The sequence below is a fragment of the Sebastes umbrosus genome, chromosome 2 (assembly GCF_015220745.1).
Source record: "Sebastes umbrosus isolate fSebUmb1 chromosome 2, fSebUmb1.pri, whole genome shotgun sequence".
Classification (NCBI taxonomy): domain Eukaryota; kingdom Metazoa; phylum Chordata; class Actinopteri; order Perciformes; family Sebastidae; genus Sebastes; species Sebastes umbrosus.
Genome location: NC_051270.1, coordinates 26,596,827 through 26,622,958, shown reverse-complemented (window position 1 = coordinate 26,622,958; position 26,132 = coordinate 26,596,827). Strand labels below are relative to the sequence as shown.

Below are 26,132 nucleotides of genomic sequence, written 5' to 3'. Positions count from 1 at the left end.
TCTTGAATAAGAGAAAGGCGGCGTTTTCTTTGTATTGGTGCTATTTTTTCATCTTCCTCTGCAGTATTTATGGATAACAAATTAATCATAAAACGGACGGTCCCTCAATTCTCAACGGTAGCTGCATTGCGTGTGTTGCCTAGCAACCGCGTTGCTTGGCCAACGGTGCTCTTCCAGGACTATTCCAAGTTAGTTAGCTACCCAACCGTCAATGACGAAAACCATTCACATTATGTGGTTGTATTATGTGTCTTTTTTTATCCCCGAAGCCTGACGTGGGCGACTTTGAAACAGACGCCAAAAAGCTCCATGTTTACAAGAGTTGAGACTTAAAAAGCACTCAATCACATCAGGTTTTACCAAGCGAGTTCCGGTCATGGCAAGGCATATAGAAGGAGGCTGAGTGCCGCGTCATATCAGCGGGGGTATTACACATGCGCAGTAAAATCTGGTCTGCACTCGCCGAAATTGAGCCAATCGCAACGCACGACCGCAGTTTAAGTTACACTGCGCATGCGTAATACCCTACATCCCGATACCGATGTCCGCTCGTGACCTAACCTCCTTTCCATAGGCCTTGGGTCATGGCTTGTGTTGCCTAGCAACAGCGTTGCTTGGCCAACTGTGCTCTTCCATGACTAAACCTAGTTAGCTAGTAGTTGCTAAGTTAGCTACCCAACAGTCAATGACGAAAACTATTCACATTATGTGGTTGTATTATGTGTATTCAGTCTTTTTTTTTTTTTTTCATCACCGAAGCCTGACGACTTTGAAACAGACGCCAAAGCTCCATGTTTACAAGAGTTGAGACTTTTTAAAAGCACTCAATCACATCAGGTTTACCAAAGCGAGTTCCCGTCATGGCTCGTGTTGCCTAGCAACCGCGTTGCTTGGCCAACGGTAGGCTCATCCAGGACTAGCTACCTAGTTAGCTAGTAGTCGCTAAATTAGTTATATACCCAACCGTCAATGACGAAAACACATTCACATTATGTGGTTGTACTATGTTTTTGTTTTTTTTTATCACAGAAGCCTGACGTGGGGACTTTGAAACAGACGCCAAAAGGCCATGTTTACAAGAGTTGAGACTTTTTAAAAAGCACTCAATCACATCAGGTTTACAAAAGCGACTTCCGGTCATGGCTTTTCAAAATAAGAGCAAATTAGCGCACAGACGTTTGTAACGTTTTACGCAAAGCCTCGACACTTCCGGTCTTCCACTAGTTCTCTGACTGACTTGATGCAGCTCTTCTTCACATGTACGCGCACGCACGCTCTCATTCTCGCTCTCTCAAACACACACACACACAAACACACACACACATAGACACACACACACTCACTCTCTCACTCCTTTCTCTTGTCTAAAGCCCCTCTCTCTTGTGAGGCAGATTGACAGGCTAGGATGAAAATGAGGCGGACGCTCGGTCACCACTTCAGTGCGTACGCGTCCTTTTGAGAAGACCTCTAAACTTGGATCATATCACCATGGGAGCTATTTGGGCTGCAAGGGACTTTTGTTTGTTTTTGCTCTTGTTAAATAGTCGCCAAAGCGCAGTGCTTGCAGAGAACCGAGGTGGGACTGTAGTGAGAGTGTGTGTGCATGTGTGTGTTGTGTTTTCCAGTGGTGCAGAGTGCTACTTTACGCACGCTTTAAGGAGTGCGCTCTTGTTGTTTTTCTTTTAGTTTCTAAATGTGTGGCTATATATAAATGACTGTGGGAATATACTGTATGTTCTCCCAGTATACATACGTTTGAAAAGCAAGTTTTCAGCAAGTTTTCTGTTTATATCATGTTTATTGTTGTTTATAGCTTATATTGTATATTGGTAGAATTTAAATTTTTTTATTCTTATTTTAGTCTAACGTTTTTATCTATTCTTTTGTTATTATACTGCTTATTTGCACCAACAAAACCAAAGCAAATTCCTAGTGTATACCTCTTACACCTGGCAATAAACACGATTCTGATTCTGAATCTGATTGTTTTTTATATAACTTATTAATTTTAAGGTGAGTGCTTACATGATTTTTCAAATTGCCTGATGTAGGTTACTATTATTATTAGGTTTATGTTTTAGAGTTTTCTTGCTCTTCTTCTTTAGTATATTCCCACAAATCTTAACAAACTTGCATAAATGTCTTACTATTTGACTTATTAGACTACTTGAATGTGTTTTTGGTAATCATAAGACCCCATATGGATTCCAGCAGATCCATGTGCAGAGGGAAGTGATGGCTGTCACATTGATGCTATTTGTCAGACTACCCAAGGCTCGTACAAGTGCACGTGTAAAGCAGGCTTTAAAGGAGATGGAAAACACTGCGAAGGTAATGTGTGTGTGTTTTTTTTGTTGAGCAGTTTGATTCACATTCGAAAAACAAAGTGTGATCACAGAGTTTGGATGTTTAGGCACACGTTTTAATGCATGGTGCCTTTTGGACTGATTATATCTCTGTAATTCTAACTATATGTTTGGAAATATCAGTGTTCTTTAATGTATTCTGGAATAATTTCTGAATTCCCATATCTGTACTCATTTATTCTTCCTATATTTCTTTAAGATAGACACTATACATCCCCTATTGCACTAAAGTTATTGTTCTTACTCTTCAAAAACTATTTTTTTTGTATTTTACGGTTTTGATCGGTAGGTGAACATTAATTTCTGTGTTGTTTACTTCTCAGATGTTGATGAATGCGACTTGGAGTACAATGGTGGCTGTGTACACGAGTGCAACAATATACCAGGCAATTATCGCTGCACTTGTTATGACGGATTCAATTTGGCACATGACGGACATAACTGTCTAGGTAAGATCAGCTTTAAACCACTGAGTAAATAACCTTTTGTGATAGACGGAGAACTCGAATCATCAGCTCCGATGGTGAAGAGTTCATGTTTGTGTGGGCTGTATGTGAAGTTTCTCACACTTGGACTGCTTTTCTTGAGCCCTCTTTGGTAAACCTTTAAAATGTTGCCTAATACAAACAGTTTTGTTTTTGTTCATGCAGTGATTTATAAATATTTATGAAACTTGATTTGAAAAAGCTTTATTTTCATCTGCAATGTTTGGACAAAACTGCCATATTTGATTCATATGAGTTAAAAAACTGATTTGTTAATATAGCAAATACTTTTCCAGAGTTCTGTAAATACGGTTAACTAATGTTATCAATCCACTGTCCTGTAGATGTGGATGAATGCAAGTTCAACAACGGTGGGTGCCAACACACTTGTGTCAACACCATGGGCAGCTACGAATGCCGCTGCAAAGAGGGCTTCTTCCTCAGCGACAACCAGCACACATGCATCCACCGCTCTGTGGGTGAGTGGACAACTGTTTGTCTGACAACACAGATGTGCTGCACCTGAAGCACAACTCAGAATTATTGAAGATATTTAGTCGCACTGCCACAAATTTAAATGCAGTTTAAAATTACTGGAGGAAGTGAAAGATTTAACAGTTCATTCATAAAAGAGGTTTTGAATTTGTGTGTTTGTGGATGCTTGTATCTGCTAATTGTATTATACCGTGAAAAAAGACAAACTTAATGTTGCAAACTCTCCAATATTCAGATAGAAATCCGAGATTGACGGCACAATGAGGGGTGACAGGTTCAAGCTGGCTCCCGTCACTGAGCTTTTATGTGCAGCAGCAACATGCTGTGGGAAAAAGGATCTCTGTGTCCCGGAGAACAAAATAAGTTAATAACTGCAACACTCGGGTCTATGTGGCCTGTGTCACAGATTAGTCTGAAGTGCCTTTTGTTTTGTCTTCTTGACTGAAGTCAACTTAAATGCAAGTGCTTTCCACTCCATCGGGTCTTGACAACCCTTTTAAACCCTGCGGACCTGTCCACTCAGCTGTGACCTATCTATATAAATGGTGATTCATCTCATCTAATTTTTCAGCTCAACGCATTATTTAGTTTGTTGTAGAGTTTGCATACTTTTGAGAAACTTTTCCTCTGCTTACAGACTTTTCAGAAGTGCTAAAAAAAATAACGCAGTGGGTGATGTTTTTTAAGGCGTGAGAACAATCAGTGTCTTTGAGGATGCCAGACTAATCTCTCAGTATGTGTGCCTTTTGTGTGTAGCCGGTCAGTCACTGTAGGAGAGTTTCATTGTGTACCTCTCTCCCTCTTTTTATCCCAGAGGGCCTCAACTGTATGAATAAGGAGCACGGCTGCGCCCACATCTGCAAAGAGACACCCAAAGGGGGCGTTGCCTGCGAGTGTCGTCCAGGGTTCGAGCTGGCGAGGAACCAGAGAGGCTGCATCTGTACGTGCTCAACGGAATGAAGCTAACTTCACACTAGTACACGCCTACAGTTGGCTTCAAATGTTGCACTGTTAATATGTCTAAATTGTTGCATGTTGTTGGCCCTGCAGTAACTTGTAACCATGGCAACGGAGGCTGCCAGCACACCTGCGAGGACACAGAGAACGGCCCCATATGCAGGTGTCACGTCAGGTACACCCTGCAGCCCGACAAGAGGTCGTGTGTAGGTAAGCACACTGTTTGTAGACTCAGATTCATTTTCTGTGGCATTTTGTAAAACTCTTCCTTAAAAAGCTTATAGCACTGCAACAATTATTCAATTAGTTGTCAACTATTAAATTAATCAACGTCATCTTGGGCTTTGGAAAACACTGATCGACATTTTTCACCATTTTCTGACATTTTTATAGAGTACAAACTACTACAAACAACTAATCGATTAATCAAGAAAATAATCAACAGATTAATCAACAATGAAAATAATCGTTAGTTGCAGCCCTATTGTGCACTAATACACATCTTTAACATGTTCTGTGGTATTTTTTAAAACTCTCCCTTAAAAAGCATATCTTAATCCTCTGATGGGTGCAACCATCTATTGTCTTATAATCCAACTGACCTGCCAGCAGCTCAGTCATTTCATAGTCATGCTACACAGCCAAACATTGTTCAAACCCAGCAACTTTATTGCAAATTCTAAAGGGATCCAAAAGTTTCCAAAGATCACTTTTGGGCATCTAGAACATTTCAATTTGATGTAATGGTGCAGCCGTGAAAAACTTGGATGTGCGGGAAAATTCATTCTTGATGTTGGAAGCAATAGTGTTTAAACCCACTGTCCAACTTTTTTCCCCATCTCACGGTCTTCCTCAGTGGATGGAGTTCTGAGCAAGACCGCGAGATGTGGTTGAAATCTCTGGAGGAACTCGGTAAGAGTATTTTCCTGGGTTTGAGCAAACTTATGTTTACAACATTGTAGCGGTTGTTTTTACATTCAGTATATGTAAACAGAGAGGTATGATTCATGTTTTCATGTTTTAGGTTTGTATGTCTGATAACATTTTTTTTCCTTATTGTAATTCCACATTGCAGGAGCAGCTTGCAGTGTGTTGGACTTTGTTTCTTTAGTAATGCGGAGGCTATCTTGATGAGTGAAAGAAAACACAGTAACTGGGAACATCTCTCTCTGCCAGTTCTCCTGTTAGTCAGTGTGCATTTTTGCACACAATGGTTTATGAGGGATAAGGATCAGCCGTCAGATATTGAGTAATATCTCTCCTTCCAGCAGCAGCAGTGTGTGTGAGGTCCAGGCATATCACTGATTCACTTTACTGATCTGGTGTGTTATCTGACGCACACCAAGCCAATACAAGCTGAATGTCTTGAGTGTAAACATGCATCTGGTTACTGAAAGGTGACCCAGAGCTGAAGTCAATATAAAAGTAACTGTGCTTGTGTTTTATTTAGGAATGGATGTACCAATTCTTACTCTTATTAATTATTGTTTTTTCTGTGTCAGAGCGAGATGAAGCCACCACCGAGTCCGCAGACCACAACGCCACATCCTTCACTGAGGTGGACAAACGGGTCAAACGAAGACTGTTAATGGGTAACAACTACTCTCTTTCATTCAGAGGCTAACGGCTAGAATCTGTGTTTCTACCTGAACGCCATGTTGAGCTGCCAGGAACCACTCCGGGGTGTCAAACAGGGGAGAGGGCTAATGTCTAGTAAACCGATGCATTCCTCAGTCTTTTGAGCAAACTGTGAAATGACTACGCACTCGCTTTCTCGCCCCCAGCTTCCCCCCTGAAAAATATGCATTTGTGACAGTGTGGTACATTTCACGTTTTCCTTCCATTTGGGAAGGGCAGCGTGTGAATCTTTTCTTGTATAGTTAGTATTTATCAGTTGTGTGATTTTGGGTCACTCGATACATGTAAAACATTATAACGTTGGCACTTTACCAAGAACATGGCTAGCATGTGCGCTCTGGAACTCTTGTGCTGTGTTATAAATAAAACATGTTGCGCCAAGATGTTAACATGAACCTAACCAGGATGTACTCTACATTCAAACACACAACTGTGCACCATACAAAAAACCATGCATTAGAGCCTCATTTGTCTGTTCCCATCAGCATTTATACATTTTTAAATCAATATTAAATACTATATATAGGGCTGCACAATTATGGCCAAAATGATAATCACGATTATTTTGATCAATATTGAGATCACAATTATTTATCACAATAATTCATTGATTTTAAGGACAACATATTTTTATGTCACTTTCACATTTAAATAAACAGTGCACTGCTTTCACTTCTATGTTGTGCTACATCACTGCTAACTTGCAAATCTTTGCATCAAAATAAAACTGGTCCTTATTCACAGCATCCCCTCGATCGTCCCCTGCTGGCTGGCTGTTAGTTTACATAGCGCTTGATTTGATGTGGAGCGGAGTTTTCTATGATCGTCAATATTGCGGTCAATCATGTTCGTTTAACTGTGAGAAGCTGAAATTGTGATCACGATTAATATTTGATCAATTGTGCAGCCCTAACTGTATAGGAATTAAATGTTTGTCGTGGCCTCAAGTGTTTAAAGCAGTTTAGACAATAACTCAAACTCTATGGAAGAAACAGTATATCTGTAATATTACATTGACTCCAGGTATTTTTAGAGCACAATGTTCCGACAATCAAGGTTCTGTTTTACAAATGATCTAGTATCTGACATTGAGGACGTAACATAGCATTTTTGTAGGAAGGTCATTCACATCCATTCACATTGTGTGTCGTAATTTCAGAAACCTGTGCGGTGAACAATGGGGGGTGTGACTGCACCTGTAAAGACACATCCACAGGCGTGCGCTGCAGCTGCCCAATCGGCTTCACCCTGCAGCCGGATGGAAAAACCTGCAAAGGTCAGACTGCCAGTCCACAAAAGAACATTTTTACAGAGAGGAGCAGCCTGTTGAGACACTGATTTTGTGATTTAGTGGATTTGTTTGGGATGTCAGGATGTCACTTGTTTCCCCACAGATATTGACGAGTGTGAGCCTCACAACGGCGGCTGCGAACACTTCTGCAGGAACACCATCGGCAGCTTCGAGTGCAACTGCAGAAAAGGCTTCAAGCTGCTGACAGATGAACGCTCTTGTCAAGGTAGGAATGGCTCCTGAATAGTTTTATTCAAACTCTGGACTGTTGACAAAGACTGGGGCAAAATGAGACTTTCATAAATGAGACAAGAGGGAGTGGGATGTGACAACACTAGCAGACATTTCCATAGCATCTGTGCACATCCTTTTTTACATCCTTTCTAAAAGACTTGACCTGTAATTTTGTGACCACATAAATGAAGGAATAGTCACATGCATAATTGAAGAGTTAAGGTTGTAGATAAAAAAAATCTGAAAAAGGCCACTTCAAAAGTAAGTAAAAAACAATGAATACAAGGTGTTGCTTGTAATAAGTACAACAATCTGCCAATGGTACAAGTGAAATTTGCTTGTAAGATTTCTTGAAATTATATTTTTATTTATTCAAATAATTAATATTTAGGCCTTTCAAGAGGGAGATCTTGAAATTAGCTGGAATAACTCGTTTTGAGCTGCTGTATATCTCACTAGTATTAGGTAATGTTGTATGTCATAATAAGCCTGTAATGCTCAAAAATAGTATTTTTTTCACTTAACAAGCTATCCAAGATGTCTAAAAACAAGTCCCTATAGCTCACGTAAGTGTTAATTGTTAGGCGATTGTGTCTTATATTAAGTATAATGAGATATTTTTACTAGTAATTAGACAAATATACTTGGTAAGATTTTGCGTTTTTGCAGTTTGTTTTTGGACTCATCAGAATATAGGTTTGTTTTATGCTTTTTTTAACCCTTGGATCAGGGTCTATACCTTTAATGATGCTGACTTAATGCGACTACAATTAAATTGAAGGTGTCTCCTTGAAACCCAGCCTTCTTTTTACAGGAATAACTATCAAAATCCAATGTTATTTTACCTGACATAGCATACTGTACACGTCACCTTTAACTGAGTGTGAAAATTCAGGATCAAATGCAAATGTATGTGTCTGTGGGTGGGAAATCCCTCCTGATGGAGATTGCAACTGACTGCCCTGCTATTATGTCACCTGCCTGATTTTGATTACAGATATAGATGAGTGTTTTTTTTGAGCGGACATGTGATCACACGTGTGTGAACTCCCCCGGTGGTTTTCAGTGTCTGTGCAACAAAGGCTACACCATGTATGGGCTGGCCCACTGCGGAGGTGAGTCTGCACTGGGTAGAGGGAGCTACACATAACAACTTGAGCGTAACACACAAGGTGCTCAATTGAGAAATGCGTACAAAAGTGCTCATTGATGTGTTGGGAAAATGGACCCTGTAATTATAGTAATGATTTTCCTTTTTCCTCTCAGATATAAATGAATGCAGTGTGAACAATGGCGGTTGTGATCAGGGCTGTGAGAACACCTTGGGTGGATTTGAATGCTTTTGCCATCCTGGCTATAAGCTACACTGGAACAAAAAGGACTGCATTGGTAAGCCAGTGCCTCTTCCTATATGAGAGGCACATCTGTTGAGTGCTGTTGTCACATTTTGGACTCAAACATGGGGGGACAAAAACAGGAGATACTTTGAATTCTACTCTCTTTTTTCTCTTTAATTCTCTGTCACTTGGTTTTCTTGTGCTTTGAGTAAAACATCCAAAATGCTACGATGCTGTTGGTGCTGTCAGGATGTTGGACTTTCTGTGCCTCTTCCTCCTTGTTACAATCAAAAGTGTTTTCTTTTTTTACCTTGGAGTTTTGTTGTGATTTCCATCTAGAGGCTGAGGGTTTCCCACCTGCTAAACCCCCCTCTAAACCCACCTTGAACTGTAGTAAGCTGGAGGGAGGGGACCGCTGCTTCCTGACATGCCAGTCTCAAGTTCATATCAGCAGTGGTGAGTTGGTTGAGCCAGATCTCAACATAAAATGATTTACCTGTTTACCTGCTGTTCAATGAGTGCAGCACTAACTATATTTACTCAGGCCAAGTTCTGCAGAGGAACCGTTTTGGTACAAGGTTTACACACCTGTGCCTTATTGTCAACTTCACCTGCAGATCCATCTTCTTTTTGAGTGTTTTCTTCTCATGAACCAAAGCTGACCTGCAAAACTACTGTACATACACTAGCTCTTGCATAACAAAGGAGTCACTGTCAGCTTTGTTACACTCCTGCATATGTTCCTACAATGAAGTCAGTTTCACTCTTGCAATGTTTCAAACACAAATGTAGAGATTGTGCAAGTTAACAGTGCAGGAAAATGTCCAAATCTAGATTTAGACCAACTTTGATTGAGCAACAATTTAGCCCTCGGAGGCTAACTTTTATGGCTTTCTCAACACAACGTTTTAAATTGAAAGCCTTCGAGAGGTTTAACAGTCTTAATCTGTCCTCCACAAAACATATTTTAAGTTGCTGCTGTGCTGTAGCAACCTAAAAGGAAGGGGTGGGGGAAGAAATCGACACAGCATAATATCACAATATTTTGCGTGGCAATATCGTATCGATACTCTGATATCAAGTATTAATCTTTTATTATATAATCTATTACCTATTAACAAACCGGCCGCTGTTCTGTCTTTCTATCAACCATGTCATGTTAGTTTGTCAGGAAGAATGCTAAATAATCAGAAGTTACAATAAATTTTGGCAAGGAAAAGCTGGCACGGCCATTTTCAAAGGGATCCCTTGACCTCTGACCTCAATATATGTGAATGAAAACTCTGAGAAGAACAGAGTGAAAACTGATTCTCATTAGATAAAACAGGTGTTGACTTCAATAGAGCTCTGATAGAGCATAGCAAACAATGAGGTTCTTATAAGTATAGTGAATAATAAGAACAGTGACGTCTACGACATGTTTGATCCAACCAGTTAATACGACCTGACACACCTCAGTCAGGTGCACCATTAGGATTTTTTGGTATGATAAGACCCAACAGCATGGCACAGTACAGGTGAGGTATCACCTGATGCAACTATGTTTTAAAAAAGTGATGCAGCCGAATTAGCCAGAAGAGGTGGGACCGAGTCATTGTTTTGTAACTCACAAGTCTTTGCACTTAAGTCCCGAGTCCTAAACAAGTCACAATGCGCTCTTCACCAAATGTAATGCCATTTGCGTCTCCGTCTGTAATTTCGACCCGTATGTTTTGCATACTGCAGTTAGTTTTTTGTTGACCACCGTATAGTTTTTGTATGCAAACAACCATTTTTTCTGACTAAACTCAGCAACGTAACGTTATTTCTTCATGGTTCTCTCCTGCAACTTGATTGGATGCTGTCGGATTGGTTCAAACAAAGTGCATCTGGGGAATTAAGTGTCGACTTGCTGGGAATGAGTAGCGTTAACGTTGGTTGATTCATCAAATGAATTGATTTGTGGTGATTTGATTAAATAACATACTTTTAAATCTTTGGTCTTGTGGGAAGGTATCAAGTATTTTTTTCAAGTCAAAAGACTCAAGTCCAAGGGAAGTTCTGAGTCACTGGTGTTAAAGTACAAGAGAGTTGCAAGTTTTTTTTGATTTTGTCAAGTGGAGTCTAAAGTCATCAAAATTGTGACTTGAATATGACTCAAGTGCACACCTGTGTTAGTCAGTAAATCGAGCTGTTCTAGATCTAGTTGTCAACATCAGTCTGCAGAGCGGCTCTTCGTGTTCCTACACGCTGCCTGTTTGCTCTCTCTGACTTGGCTTTCGTGGCCTTAACTTTTGTCTGCGTTGGTCTGCGTGTCACGGCCTCTTGTGTGTTTTTCAGGGACGGAGGATTCCTACACGGTGACCTGTGGAATGCCTCTGCCCTGCTTGGCTGACGCACAAAGGAACAACAGTGGCTCGCACTGCTTAGGCAAGTACAAAACATCACAGATTTACATCTGTCTTTCCGCTCTGCCACACAAAACAGTAACTCAGGAACAACTCCCTTGTTTACCGTTGATATATTTCTGTTCCTCTGTCCTGCAGGTCCAGAAATGGCCAGCGTCCCACGCATTAAGACCACAGCCACTTTCAAGTCCGGCACCGCAAAATGCAACTTAAAACGAAGTCAGGAGAAGCTCAAGGAGAGCTTAAACTCAGCACACTCAGGTACAGAGGTTGCCACACAACAAACACAACAATGCGTCCAAACACAAGACTTAGATCACAGATAAACCAGGATTAAAATTACAGCTCCTTCATGTTACTGGTTAAAAAACATTTAGGGTTTACCAAGAGCTGCCAGCATCTAAAGCCACACTCTTTAGAAGATAAAGCAGACCTGAAGGCTGCTTCAAAGTAAACCAAAAACCAAAGGCAAATGTGAAAGAAATTTGTGGTGAAAGTGATGTGGTTTTGAGTGTCTTGAATGTCTCAGTGCAGCACTTTGTCTGGCGGTGACAGGGGAGGATGTAATTAGCCATAGCATGCCTTTCAGTTGGGTCTGACCTAGCCATCAATCAAATGGGTTTCCGATTGTAGGATTATTTTGCTTCTCCAAAGGGTTTCGGCATGGTCTTTTACATCTCTCATAGTCACTGAAAGGGCACATAATTGTTTCAAATAAAGGAAATGGTCACTGTGACATCTCATCCTTTTTCTCAGCTTTCCGGTCTACACGACAAAAAATTAATGGCATAATTTGACTCTTTTAAATCTGTGTAATACTGTCAATGATTTTCTTTAACAATTGTGCGATTGTGTGTATTGTGTGTGTGTGCGTGTGTGTGTGTCTGCTGTGGTGTGGTCGTGGGGGGGTGGTTGTCTCCCGTGTCCACAGATAGCAGGTTCTTCTTCACTGAAAACGTCCAGTTCAGCTACGTGAGCCTGCGCTGCACCTCGTCCGGGCAGCGAACGCGCAACCGCCACGGCAGGAAAGCCGGCGAGGAGGACGGCTCGTCGATAACAGCTGAGTTTGAGCTGGATGTGAACCTAGAGGAGGTAACAGGTTGGTCTCTCTGCGCTTCCCCTCTGCCTGCCTGCGACCTCTGCTTCTTGTTCTCCATCTTTCTTTCGCTGCTGTCTGTTCGTCACTAAACAAACCAAACTGTTAAAGTATCTCCTGTTTTGACTTGGCTACGGTGGTGGGCTCTAGGTTGGGACTCGATGTGGTTTATTTCCTTGAGTTCTTTATTAAGTGTTGGCCTGGATAGCTTTTCCTCTGGTGCATTTGTGTAAATGTGTAGGCAAGCATGCGAGCATCCACGCATGAATGTACAACTTACGACAGGTGTGGGAGATGACTTTAAGCTGTGGAAACAGTCGCGGTATCAAATGCTTCTCTCAGCAGAGAGCTGTGACCTGAACTGTGTGCGCCGGCGCTCAGAGAAGAGGCTCAGGAAGACCATCAGGACCTTGAGGAAGTCCATCAACCGAGAACAGTTCCACCTCCACTTTGCCGGGTCCGACTACGAGCTCGCCAAGAGTCTGGGCAAGCCGGCAGAACTGCCCGGACACTGTGGGACGGGACAGGTGCTGGTGGGCAGGAAGTGTGGTGAGTTTGGTTTTTGTATTTACTTGTTATTCAACACAGGAATTAGGGATGCACCGATAACCGGATCGGATATTAGGCTGATACTGACTCAAATATCTGGATCAGATATCAGTGATGGGGCCGGTCTGTTCGATTAAATTCTATGTTTATATACTATATACAGTATACATACTGACATTTGAATTCCTGTTTAAGTTCTGACCAATTTGTTGCTGCATTTAAAAGGATTACACTTGAAATTAAATTCCTGTTAATTTTTGAAGATTTATTACCAAGTTGCTGGTGAACGATTTAATATTTTAATAATAAATAACAATTAAATAAATTCATATCTATATATTTATTGGTCACATTTTGTTTTACAAAGTTAGGAACGCAATGAGTAAGTCAAGCCTGGTGTTGTCGTACACATAAAAGAATGATCCCAGTCACTTCCACACAGTGAGGCATACAGCTCATTAATTAAACACTGGTATCGGATCGGTACTCGGTATCGGCCAATACCCAAAGCCCAGGTATCGCTATCGGTATCAGGACTGAAAAAGTTGGATCGGTGCATCCCTAACAGGAATCATAAAGGTCAGGACATGCACCCTTCAACCAGGCATCACTTTTCATCTCTCAAGAGCGCAGATCCAACCACTTTTGTTACACCTAACACAAGGCAGCCATGTCTCTGACTAGGCCTTAAACACACAGTAGACTCATAGTCATGTCTTAAAGCAACTGAAATGGTCCATGCCAGTGAGATATATTTAGACAAGCTGGTTTAATGATTGGATTTGGAGCAGGTGTTGGCCAGATGAGTGCCATATTTGGTTTGCAGACATGCTGTAATGAGCTAGTTGGAGGGGAGAGCGAGCTCGCCTGTAAGAACAGAGAGACTGTTGTTGGCCCTCCAAGCTGTGAGATCTTCCAGCATCTCCCCGGGATAAGAGTGTAACATGAGGGCCGATGGCAGGTCTCCTGGTGGCTGTTGCCTCTCGGTCGGGTTTTTATATACAACCTGCGATGGAGAAAATGTTCATTAAATAAGACCGCACACTGTCAGAGCTGAACGCTGGCATGTGTTTTCTCTGGCTGTTGGGACCGTGCGCCCCTAGTTTCGGGCCTCACAGTAAGTTTGCTGCACGCCGCCTTTATATCAGCGAGAGGAAACCAGTGCCTTTCTTCTGTTGATATGTCTAAATATTTACTCAAATGGTATGCGCTTTGTTCGATATATGCACCGCCAATATCGAAGATGTTTGAATCTGATCTCACACAACTCTTTTAGTGTGTTTAAGGTTTTTGTTTAGGGGAAGTCTTTGCACATTAACTGTAGACTAAAACTTGTCCGAAACTGCAACTATCCTTTAGTTTCATCAGCTTTATGTTGCATATATATCCCTGTAACACCATATTTTTTGGGCCCCTACATAAACATCAAAGTTCCCTCTGCCGTCGAGCTGTACTGACATGATTTAAACCTAAACTGCTCCTGTTCATTATTTCCATCTTTCAGTAACGCAGGTCTTAAGTATCTTGATTCCTTAACTCCCCCGCTATGCTTTCAGGTCAACATTAAGCAGTCTATTGGCCATGGCAGGGGTGTAGACATGTAATTTGGGAGAGGAGGAAGGGGGGGCTGAAAGGCATTCTTCTTAACCTCCAGCTCTTTAAAGGAGCTATATTTTTCCCCTCCTCCCCCACCTCCCGCTCTGGCTTAGCTCGGAGTGCAGTTTAGTCCTTTTCAGTTTGCCCACTCCATTGAAAACCCCATTGGAGGCTTGTTCTCACTGCCTCGGAGAGATGACAACACAGCCTCCTGTGCATTTGGAGAAAATATGCTTTCACCCCCTTGCAAAGCATTTCTCCACTGATTCGTTTTGGTTACTCCATCGGTTTATAATCCAGGATGTTGTTTATGTTTAAATAAAATGCATGATTTAGTTAGTTGTTAATTATGTCAATATTTTTTTGTTCGGATGTTTATTAGTACTGTTGATAACAGTCAACAGCATCAGAATAAATATTTATATGAAAACAACTGCGAACAGATCAACGACGATGCTGTGAATGGTGCGCGTCCACGTCTATTTGACTTGTTTGCGTGTTTGTTTTAACATTGAAGATGTTTAGGAAGTGCTGTTGATTCAAGCTGGCAGTTTGAGTGCTGCGCCCCCCTGCCCCCCAACTGGGGCCACTTTGCATGACCCCCAGCCACTAAACTGCTAAAGAGAATTGACTTCAGCCACACCATGGGAATCAATTAGCATCAGTTGTTTGGGCCTCCGCTTGATGGGCGCGAGCAGCGATTGGGCCGAGCAGAATGGGGGGATTCAGAAACCTGACCCCTTTTATTGGGTTCAGCTCCTTACCACTGTGATACCGTAGTGTTTTCCTATGTCATCAAGTAGGCAAAGACTGGGGACTTGAATAGAGGTGAAAGGTCTTTTAAACCTCTTTGGGGCCATCAATTCGAGGACTCTATAGAAGCGTTCTTTGCATTTGAAAGGCTTCAAGGTTTTTTCTCTCTTTCACTCTCACTCTCTCTCTTCTCTCACTGCTTCCCTCTGTCAAATAAAAGCTGTTAGAGGACAATGCAATTATGGCTCCTCATGGTCTTTCAGAATAAACAATAGGCTTCAAAAAATGAACTGCTCTTGAGAGAATTACATTTTCTCTCTTTAGAGGTAAATCTAACAATTTGCTGAGCCACGTATAATGGATCTACGTTAAAGCTTTTGTGTGTCTAGCTTTTAGAGATGGTGGTTTTTCTGCTTACAGGCGGCTTAGAGGCTACGACTGAGGCACATATAGTGCTAAAGGCCTGGGATTTAATTGATTTATTCTTGTGTGAGATCAGCTCCAGTTTTCAAGTCAAGTTCTTAAGACCATCAGACAGACGCAGTAATTCCCAAATTAATTACAGGCATCACTCTGAATGGGAGGAACCAAAGCAAAACGGCGCTTTGGTCCCTTTAATCAAGCCTTTGCACTTTAGTGAGATAAGAGGGAAATACTCGCTTTGATTTGCTCCCGTGTTTGCTTTTAAAAGAGGCGAGGGTGCTTATGGTGGTATTAAAAGTTCCTCCCCGATGCACAGCCATGTCGTATCAAGTATTAGGACGGTGTCAGATGTGGGGCACAAAGGCAGCTGTGGAGAGGGTTGGTGCTCTTTTGTCTCAGTGGTTTTGTCTGGCTGTAATAGGTTGGTTTGCAAAAGCATTTTAACAGCTTAATGCTGGGTTTTTGTACACATGTGTGTGTCCCTATAAATGTGTTAACAGTATGTGTGTGTGTGTGTGTGTGTGTGTGTGTGTGTTTTGAATTGCATCTAAACTAATGTGAAAGATGCAGACATTTATTTTACTTCGTAGTTACACTGCTGTTACCAATTAAAAGCAACATTTATTACTTTTATTATCAAATCTTGAATTGAAATGGACCCAAAACTGATTTTTGTTTTCCATAATTGTTTATACATACCTTGATTATATCATTCATTTTGATCCTTTAACTTTTAGCTTAGATAAACATTTACGTTCTCTCCTGATTTGAATGTGGAAATTTATGACAACGTATGTAATAAGACTACATTTATCATGAGTAATGAGCTAAACTCTTTATTTTAGTACCAAGCCTTACACTCTTTAAAAAAATCGGTACAGCATAGTATCGCAATATTTTACATGGCAATATTGTATCGATACACAGACATTAAGTATTGATCTTATGTTTAGAAAAACACTATATAACGCTCCAAAGTTGCGCTAAATTTTGGCAAGGAAAAACTGGCATGGCCATTTTCAAAAGGGTCCCTTGACCTCTGACCTCAAGATATGTGAATGAAAACTCTGAGATGAACAGAGTGAAAACAGTATCTTATTAGATAAAACAGATATTGACAAGCAGCTGCAGTTGAGAAAGGGTAATAAATCGCAATATATCACAATACTCAGCATTTCGAAAATGTTTAAAATCACAATAAGATTGTATCGTGACTTTAGTATCGTGATAATATCGTATCGTGGGGCATCTGGTGATTCCCACCCCTAATATTTAATGACAAAAATCAGACTATACACAAACTGACAAACATAACTAATAAACATATAAGTCCTTTGGGGACCTTGTAAAGTTAGTTTTGTCTATGACAATTTTCTGTATTTTATAAAAATTGGATTATTAACATGCCTTTACTCCTTTGCTAAGAACATTTAAGTACAATAACTACATTAATTCAATTCAGCTATAACCTAAAACCAGTATGAGATATCTACGCGATGGTTCACACGATCAATGATTTTACAATTTTGCTATACGTTATGCAGAACACAACAATCATTGTATCTTGTCATATTTATGACTAGTTGTCTATCAAAGGTTGTAGTCCTGGTTACTAGTTCTACATTTTTAAAGGAGTTTATGAGTGAGTGAGTGAGCGAGTGAGTGGAGTGTAAAAGTTTGTCGGTGCTTATTATAATGCATCAGTGCACGTGATGTGTTTCTGAGTAGTTACTTGTAGGGCTGCACCCTCTTAGTCGATGAGTCGACAAATTGGTCATTTTGGTCTTAGTCGACTAAGATTTCTTTAGTCAATTAGTCGTTTTTTATGCTTTTTCATGCTGAATGACTTATTTCCAAGAAACTTATGAGCACATCTCTGGTAAACACAAGATTTAAAGTTGTTATTTTTTGTGATTCTTTGTCGATTAAATCAATGAATCGGTTAGTCGACAAAATTGTATGTGTTAGTGTTAGTCGACTAAGAATTTATTTGGTCGAGGACAACCCTAAGTTGTCATAAACATTCAGATAAATGATTGATAAATCATTAAATAGAAGTGATTTTGTAGGAGGTACCCTATTGAGTGCCCTCACACTTTTATTTAAACCAGTTGCAGCATTTAAAACTCCAGTAAACTGGTGTACTGCACCAAGGTCAATGATACTTACTTGTGTAATGTTCATTGCCGTGCAAGTAAGACTCTTCAATCTGTCAACAGATTGATAAATTGATCAGACGCAGCCTTTGATGTGTGAAGGATGTACTTCACTGTGTTTATACGTTTCAAGTATGTACATGGTCCTGTTTGATTACAGTACTCAAGTGTGAAGTCTGGGTTACTTTACTTTAATGGTCTTGTCATGCAATTGAACCGCTGTATTTATGGTGTAAATCTACAGAGCGGTTAGGGCTGTTTGATTATGTGTAGCCACGGGGCATACTGCTATATTTGTTGATTCATGTCTGCGTTTCACATTGTCTATCTCCCTTCCTGACACTGATCTGTCTGCTAAATTGGTGCAAATTACACTTCAGGCACATCAGTCTGTTTTGGGTGTCTTAAGTGTTTGTGTTTAGTTTGTGAGGAAAATGTTTGATTTCAGCGGCTTGGATAATTGCATTTGTTTCAACTTGGTTTTGTCTTTGAGGGAATAATACATGTGTTTAGCACTGAGACAAAACGATCAGCTCTAAGCGATGTGACCAACAACCACAAGCTTGGCAGCTCCTTTGAGAAACATGGCTGGCCTGTATGTGTATAGTCAGGGATGCACATGTGTGTGTGAGTCTTGCTAAAAGTAAATCGTTGAATGAATAACCTTTAATCTATCTTGTTGTCATTCCCCCACCTGTGTGTTAGTGAGCTGCAGTGTTGGGAGCTACTACGACGGGGATCAGGGAAAGTGTTTGTTGTGTCCAGCTGGAACGTATCAGGATGAGGAGGCGCAGATGTCCTGTGAGGTCTGTCCTGGACCTGAAGGACGAGAAGCCTCCAAGGTGGTTGGCGCTCGAAACCTGTCAGAGTGTGGAGGTAAGACAGTCAAGTAAATTTTTATTTATGTAGTTCAAAATCACAAATGCGCCTCAAAGGGTTTTACAATCTGTACAGCACACCCTCTATCTTTAGATAAGGAAAAACCTCCCAAAAATCAGAGGAGGGATCCAGAACAGACAGACACTGACATTAGAGAAACAAAAGTAAAAAGTGAGAGAGAGCCTCATATTTACCGTACAAACATGAGAGTAGCATCAATCTTCTCATCTAAGAAATGCACAAGAAAGTGCATCAGCACATTTCCCAAAATGTCTAACTATTCCTAAATACTGTAGATCATAGAAAGATTTTCTTTCATGGTTAATATAAGAAAAAGAAATCTTCAAATTTGCCTTTTAGATTTTCATCCTGTTGGTAATGACAATAGTTTAAATTGTGCGGCGCGTAAAAAAACAGCTTGTACAATGAAACGAAAAGATCTGAAAATGCGTAAGCCAAAGGGAAATATGATGTCAAATCTAGAACAAAAAGCAATAAAGGCGCAGAAGGACACAAAATGTTGTTAACTGTTTTGTGAATATGAGCCACACAGGAAGCGATGGTGCCTCGATAAAGATCTCTCCCCGGCAGATGTTCTGCTTTGTGTAAAGCCAAAGAAGCTTGAGCTTTAGATGTTGAAGATGTATTTGAATTCAAAAGGTGAACTCTTCTTTCAGTCCTGAATAATAGCAGTAGGAGCCACCATGTTTTGGTCTCCTCCTGTGCTGTTATCGGAGTCACTTTGTGGCTGAATCCCAGATCCCATCTCCTCCGTCAGACTAAACAACAAGAAGCTATCAGCAAACTCCTACTGGCTCTCAGTTTGTATTAGGCACCCTGGAGTTACACTCTGTGGAGTTACACTGTGCACTGCAGATAAAACATGGCATCTTTCCATTAACATTTGCTTAAGCTTTGCTATATCTTATCTTAACAGCATCAAGAAATACCCAACTTGTGAATTTTGAAGCTATTATGTCTTAAAAAAGACAGTTGCTAACAAGTGGCTAAATGAGAGCATCATCACGCCGACTCATCCGCCTTTACAGCCTTGTTGTTTATACTCGTGCTCATGCAAAAAAAAAACATTGGCTTTTTGTAGAGGGAACCATAGCGATGCTAACTTCCTGGTTGGCCTACAAAAATATGTCATCCTTGTACCACTCTATAGAATATTTCACATGAAAAATAGCAAAGAAAACACTTGAAATCAAACTAATCCAAGTGGTGCAGCTCTAAAAGTTGCTGTGTCTAACAGTTCACAATTGACCAAATGCTTGTGTGTGTTCAGGTCAGTGTTCGCCCGGTCAGTACTCTCATGACGGCTTCCCCCCCTGCCTGCCCTGTCCACTGGGAACGTACCAGCCAGAAGTGGGACGCACCACCTGCTTCCCTTGTGGAGGGAATCTGGTCACCAAGCGCAGTGGTGCTTTTACCTTTCAGGAGTGCGAGACTAAAGGTGCGTCAGTCTTCTGTGTTGTTGTTGATTCAGGGTAAAAACACTAATAATTCCAGTTTAGTTAAGTGTCTCATGTTTTAACATAAATGGAGGAATTAGATGGTTCTTTTGGAGCTGAGGAAGTTTATGAAAACCTGTCAAATTTAGATAAAATGAAACATCTGTGGTTGTTTGATTAAAAAACAAAAACAGACTTTTTTTCACTTGACATCACAACAGTAGCATGTGGTTGGTCTATGGAGCTCTTAGCAGGAACTCTGTCGCCCTCTGCAGCTGTTGTATCGTCTGTACATTTAGGCGCTTGAGTCAGTTTAAAGCTGTGCACCTCCTAGATGTCAACCTTTCAGGAACTAGGAGGAAAAGTTCTGGTTTTGGCTTGTTGAGTGTATTTTTTATGTATAATCTAATTGGTTTTGAAAAGCTTGTTTGAGCACAACATTGCAGAAGATTTTCTAAACCCATTGATTAATATGTAATCATTAAAACACCCATAATAGAGATGCAAACATTTAACCTAACAATGAATATTGGGAGTGTTATATCAACTAACAGCCCTTCATCACTGTCATTGGCTCCTGCAGTCCAGTGCTCTCCAGGACATTACTACAACACCAGCACACACCGCTGCATCCGCTGCCCCACGGGCACGTATCAGGGAGAGTTTGGGCAGAACTACTGCAGCGCCTGCCCTGGAAATACCACCACCGACTTCGATGGCTCCACCAACATCATGCAATGTAAAAGTATGTATGTCTGTACACAGCAAGGTTATAATGGTTTTGAATGGTCAATTATTTTTATTTTATTTTAGTTTTGACTTTTATTTTATTTTAGTTAGTTTTCAGAGTACGTTTGCTAGTTTTAGTTTAGTTTCAGTTTCTCAGAAAGGTTTAGTTTTAGTTTTTATATATTTAATCAGAGTTTTTTATTTTTATTTTTTATTTATCTATAGTTTTAGTTGTACAGTAGTTTTAGTTTTTGTTAGGGACAGCTATAATGTCTCAGAAGTATGTAACTATATAAAGGTTACATACAAAATACATGGTTGGAGAACCTCGTAGGAATGGCCAGTTCAGTTTTAGTTTTTCTTTAAAGATATTGTATTTATTTAGTTTCAGTTTACTAAAAATATTTTTTCACTGCTTATTTTTGTTTTAGTTTCAGATTTAGTTTACTATAATAACCCTTGCATGCAGTAATTCCTCTGAAACCTGTACACATAGAAAATTAAATTTGGGATTCAGTTCCAGATAATTCAGTTTGCTGCGCCAAGAACAAAAAAAAACAAACAATTTGACACATCTATGTCACTTTACAGACCGACATTGTGGAGGAGAGCTGGGAGATTTTACTGGCTTCATCGAGTCCCCCAACTACCCGGGGAACTACCCAGCCAATGTGGAGTGCACCTGGACCATCAACCCACCGCCCAAACGCAGGATCCTTATCGTCGTCCCAGAAATCTTCCTGCCTATTGAGGATGAGTGCGGAGACTTCTTAGTAATGAGAAAGAGCTGTAAGTTTTAACTGTTTGTGTGAGTGTATTAATTATCAAAAACTATACCGCCAAGAGGTTAACTATTACTTTAGGGTTCATAGTTAGAGGTTATTGTAGCGTTGTATTATCAACATGGCCAAAATGGTAGTAGTGAGCTAATTATAGATGCCTTCCTGTGTGCTCAAATCCTCATTTCACAGCTCTGTCCAACTCTGTGACAACCTACGAGACGTGTCAGACGTACGAACGTCCCATCGCTTTCACCTCCCGCTCCAAGAGGCTCTGGATACAGTTCAGGTCCAACGAGGGAAACAGTGGGAAAGGCTTCCAGGTCCCGTATGTGACATATGATGGTAAGAAAAAATGTGATGTTTGGCTGCTACCTCGGTGTGTTGTCAAATTAGATTTGATTGGTTGCATCAATGAGGTATTTATGAACTGTTTCAGAGGACTACCAAGAATTGATAGAAGACATCGTCAGAGATGGAAGATTATACGCTTCAGAAAATCACCAGGAAATTCTCAAGGTATGTAGGTACACGTGTTGAACAAGGAGTACTTATAGTTGTGTATTTCAGTGTTTCATGGATAATTTGGCATCTGTTTTGCACCTGTTATTCTCTATAAATAGAACATATTAATTGCAATTAAAAAGTGTTCATTACTATGTCTTTAAATTGTACAAATCAATATGTTTATGAAAATATTTCAAGGAGCAATATGTAGCACTGGCAAGTTGCGTTTTAAAATGGGTAACAACCGTCCAAATTTAAAACATTGGAGCGGTGGCAGTCCAATCCTCTGGTGTGAGTGATAGCAGTTAGTGTGTGAATATTATCTCTGTTGATCCAGTTTGTCTGCTTGCTTCCATGGCTGCAGAGGGCTGTGTTTGCGTGCCAGTTTGTTTCATGTATGGCAACGGGGTCGAAATGGGCCGTGGACGGGATCACACCGGCCAAAACAAAAACAAACGTTCGGGACTATAATAGAAATTTCAAAGTAGAACATACAGCCAGTATGTAGCATATGTTGTCGGAGAAGCCAGTATTTCAATTTAGCATGTTTCCTTAATCTCTGAGACACCATGGTCATTTTATGATTTGATACAGTAAATATATTACATTATTATTATTATTACATTAGAAATTAGTAAAATTGAGGTACTTGTACTTTACTTTAGTATTTCCATTTTATGCTACTATCTCTACTCCACTACATCTCAGAGGGAACTAATGTACTTTTTTACTTCACTACATTTATTTTACAGCTGTAGTCACATTCTCACACGATAACTTATTATCTTGTATACATAGATAAAAAAATATATGTAATCTTTCGGGACCTTGAAGTTTCCATAATTAATCTCCAATCTCGCCTACTTCAGCTTAAAGTCAGTAGACGTGTAATAAGCGGGATATTGTAGAGCTGGCAGGTCATTGTTGTGAAATAATGCGGTACAGGGTCTTTCATCGCCCTGTTGGGGTTTATGTCACAACAATGACCGGCTCGCTGTACATTATCCCTTACATAAGTAAAGGATCTGAGTACTTCTTCCACCACGGATTATTCAGATCAGTACTATTCTCCACTTGTTGATTTGTGTTTCTATTCATTGTGTGAATGCTGTTTATTCTGTACTGAGGTCCAGTGAGCATGTAGCGCCCTCTCTAGGAGACTTGTGGAAATACAGGCTGCTGCTCATTTTATCATGAGCTGTTTTTGCTTTCCATTAATGCAACACATTTTCTCATCAGGACAAGAAACTCATGAGGGCGTTGTTTGATGTGCTGGCTCACCCGCAGAACTTCTTCAACTACACGGCACAAGAATCAAGAGAAATGTTCCCTAAATCCTTCATCCGCTTCCTGCGCTCCAAAGTCCTGAGATTCCTTCGCCCTTAGGATGTGCAGTTTCTGGACATGTCATGAAAAACTTAGATAAGATATTGACCACAGTATCTGTTTTATCCACTGCCCCCTTTTAAGAATATCCTGTAGTTATCTGTTTTCACACATGGAGCGACACTAGAGTGGACTACACACTTGATAAAACTGATCCTGAAGAGAAAGTGGAGCTTTAAGAGGGAGAAATGATCAGTGTTAAAGTGTTACAGAGTGGAGCCCCACATGGCCATCCTCAAACGGGGATCTGGATCACTCTGTTTGGAAATTTGGAAACGTCTTTTTATTAGCAAAAGAAGAATTGTGATGACTTTATATTTTAAAGTCACCGCCTCAGGATTTAATGCTGCACATGCCAACATAATGAGACAGATCTGCTGAAAGCATCGCTGATTAAAAACAAATGCTGTAGCTAAACAGATATACTATACTGAATGTCAGTGATGCTGTATATAGAGTGTGTATCTAGTTTTAACATAGGCTACTTTCAAAGGTAGAGCTTAATTGACAGAAATACCGCTAAATGTCAGAAACAAATATAGCACAAATGTTTTCTCGGGAACATTAGCACTACTGAAGAAGTAGTGGCACCACAAAAGCAATTATTCTGATGAATGTTTTGTATATGATGTAAAAAGTTTTAGGTGAAGCGCTAATGTATTGTAGTAACTACGTACATTTTTGACAGTGTATCATTGCTGCAATTGCTGGTGGCTCATGTATTTGATGTTCTGAAAACATGACACCAGTATGCATCAATATATTTTGTATTGTTTACTAGCAACCAAAGACAACTGTTCAGAGTACATGAAAAGAAAAGTCCTGTAAAATAGAATCAAGCTATTCACCTGTCTTAGATGACACGTGTATGTATATTTTTATGGTTTTGTACATCTATTATGCTGTAAATAAAGATAGGAAACTTATTTTGTGTTTGTATTCCCTTTCCAACTTATGTTTTTTTATTATTTCTTTGTGGCACTAAACAGAATGTTTTCATTGTTTATTGCATTTCATTAACACATCCACCATGACTGCTCTATTAGACCAGTTAAAGTTTAAATATACTCATCAGCAAGACAATATTTGGACATAAACACAATACTCCACTCTCTTATGCAGGTATGAAAATATCTGTAACTACAGATGTACATATTAGCTACTCATTTTAGATGTTCAGGTAAAGTGGTACAGTCCTGTAGTGTACTGTTTAGCTGTACAATTAGAAAGTTTGCTCAGGCTGGTGGGCGGTGCTTGATATTTCCTCAACTGATCTCAACATGGCTGCCGGGTCACAAACGTTCTCATTTTACAGCTAAACAGTACTCTACAAGATGTTTCTTAAAACATTTGAGGTGAGAAATAGTCAAAACAGTAACAGAATATTCATATTTGATCAGCGCTGCCTAGTTTGACCATTTGATCGGAGTTTGTTAGTGATTGACAGCTGCTCAGAGACGGCAGGCTCCACCTCGGCTCTGATTGGTTGTTTTCCTCCGGTCTGTGAAATCTTGCAGATGCCATTAGGAGCACCGGAGGACACTGAGGCACATGATTTTTTTCAGATTACTTGTCTCAGGCACTACTGTCAGGATATAGTGACCTTTTTTAAAAAAATCATATTTGCTCCAATTCTACCCACTGCAGCTTTAAGACACATTAAGACTAAGCTTAACAAGACCTACACAAATTGTAATTTAAGGGCTCTCAAGCAATATTTATAGTATCGATCAACCACCATTCCATGAATATAGACACCAAAAGAAACTCACATTAGAAATATTTTGTTGTATAATTTATATAGAAACATATACACACCCTATTTAATCTATTCCCCCCATGCTTTTCACCCCACAGTCCTTTTGGTGTTCCCTGGATTACAGTTTGGGTCAAAGAACGTATATTGTCAAGAAGTGAAAGTAAATTGTTTGTTCCATTGCAACATAAGCGTCCAGCAGTAAAGCTACGCTTCCAACATTTTGGACTGAAAGCGACTACTGGACGCCTGAAACATCTGCCTACAAAGGGCCGTACAGAAGTAAAACAATTTTTTTTTATTGTGTTATAAAGTGATTACAAAACAAGTGAAGACATGTGCAGGGACATATATAACAAACAAAACAAAACAAAACAAAACAAAAACAACACAAGGGGATAAAAGCAGGTTGAAGAATGTGTGTTTTTGTGTGTTTATTTGTGTGTGTGTGTGAGATGTGGATAATGGGTGTGTGTTTGGCATTGAATGAGGCTAGATGGTCATATATGACATATATCTACTCTTAAACACATATACTGTACACATGCACACATATCTACACACACACATACATATATCCTTCCTTTTATGTGTAGAGCATAAGGGGAACAAAAACAAAACAAAAAGAACATAAATGAGTAAAATATATATATATAATATAGTATATACATATACACACATATGTATTAATAATATTACTAATAATAAAGATGATGATGATGATGATGATGATGAGGTCATGATAATAATATCAATAACAATAATTGTACCAACATTTACAATAATAAGTGAGATAAATAAAAAAATAAGTAAATAATAATAATAATAATACAAAAAATGTTTTAAGTTAATTCGAAGGTCATATATAATTATAAC

General features: G+C 39.9%; 1 protein-coding gene across 1 annotated transcript; it reads left to right on the top strand.

Moving 5' to 3' along the window:
* The first annotated feature begins 287 nt into the window (after nucleotides 1–287).
* scube2 (signal peptide, CUB domain, EGF-like 2) lies at nucleotides 288–24,426 on the top strand. The gene is given in 24 exon segments (XM_037746501.1): nucleotides 288–1,576; nucleotides 2,215–2,331; nucleotides 2,690–2,815; nucleotides 3,196–3,330; nucleotides 4,161–4,286; nucleotides 4,397–4,513; nucleotides 5,806–5,895; nucleotides 7,101–7,217; nucleotides 7,336–7,458; nucleotides 8,464–8,477; nucleotides 8,479–8,581; nucleotides 8,733–8,855; nucleotides 9,143–9,259; nucleotides 11,123–11,212; nucleotides 11,329–11,451; nucleotides 12,122–12,289; nucleotides 12,629–12,835; nucleotides 18,469–18,639; nucleotides 19,934–20,101; nucleotides 20,683–20,844; nucleotides 21,420–21,617; nucleotides 21,800–21,952; nucleotides 22,047–22,126; nucleotides 23,354–24,426. Coding segments are annotated over 24 exon segments (3,063 nt in total). The 5' UTR covers nucleotides 288–1,488; the 3' UTR covers nucleotides 23,501–24,426.
* The last annotated feature ends 1,706 nt before the right edge of the window (nucleotides 24,427–26,132 follow it).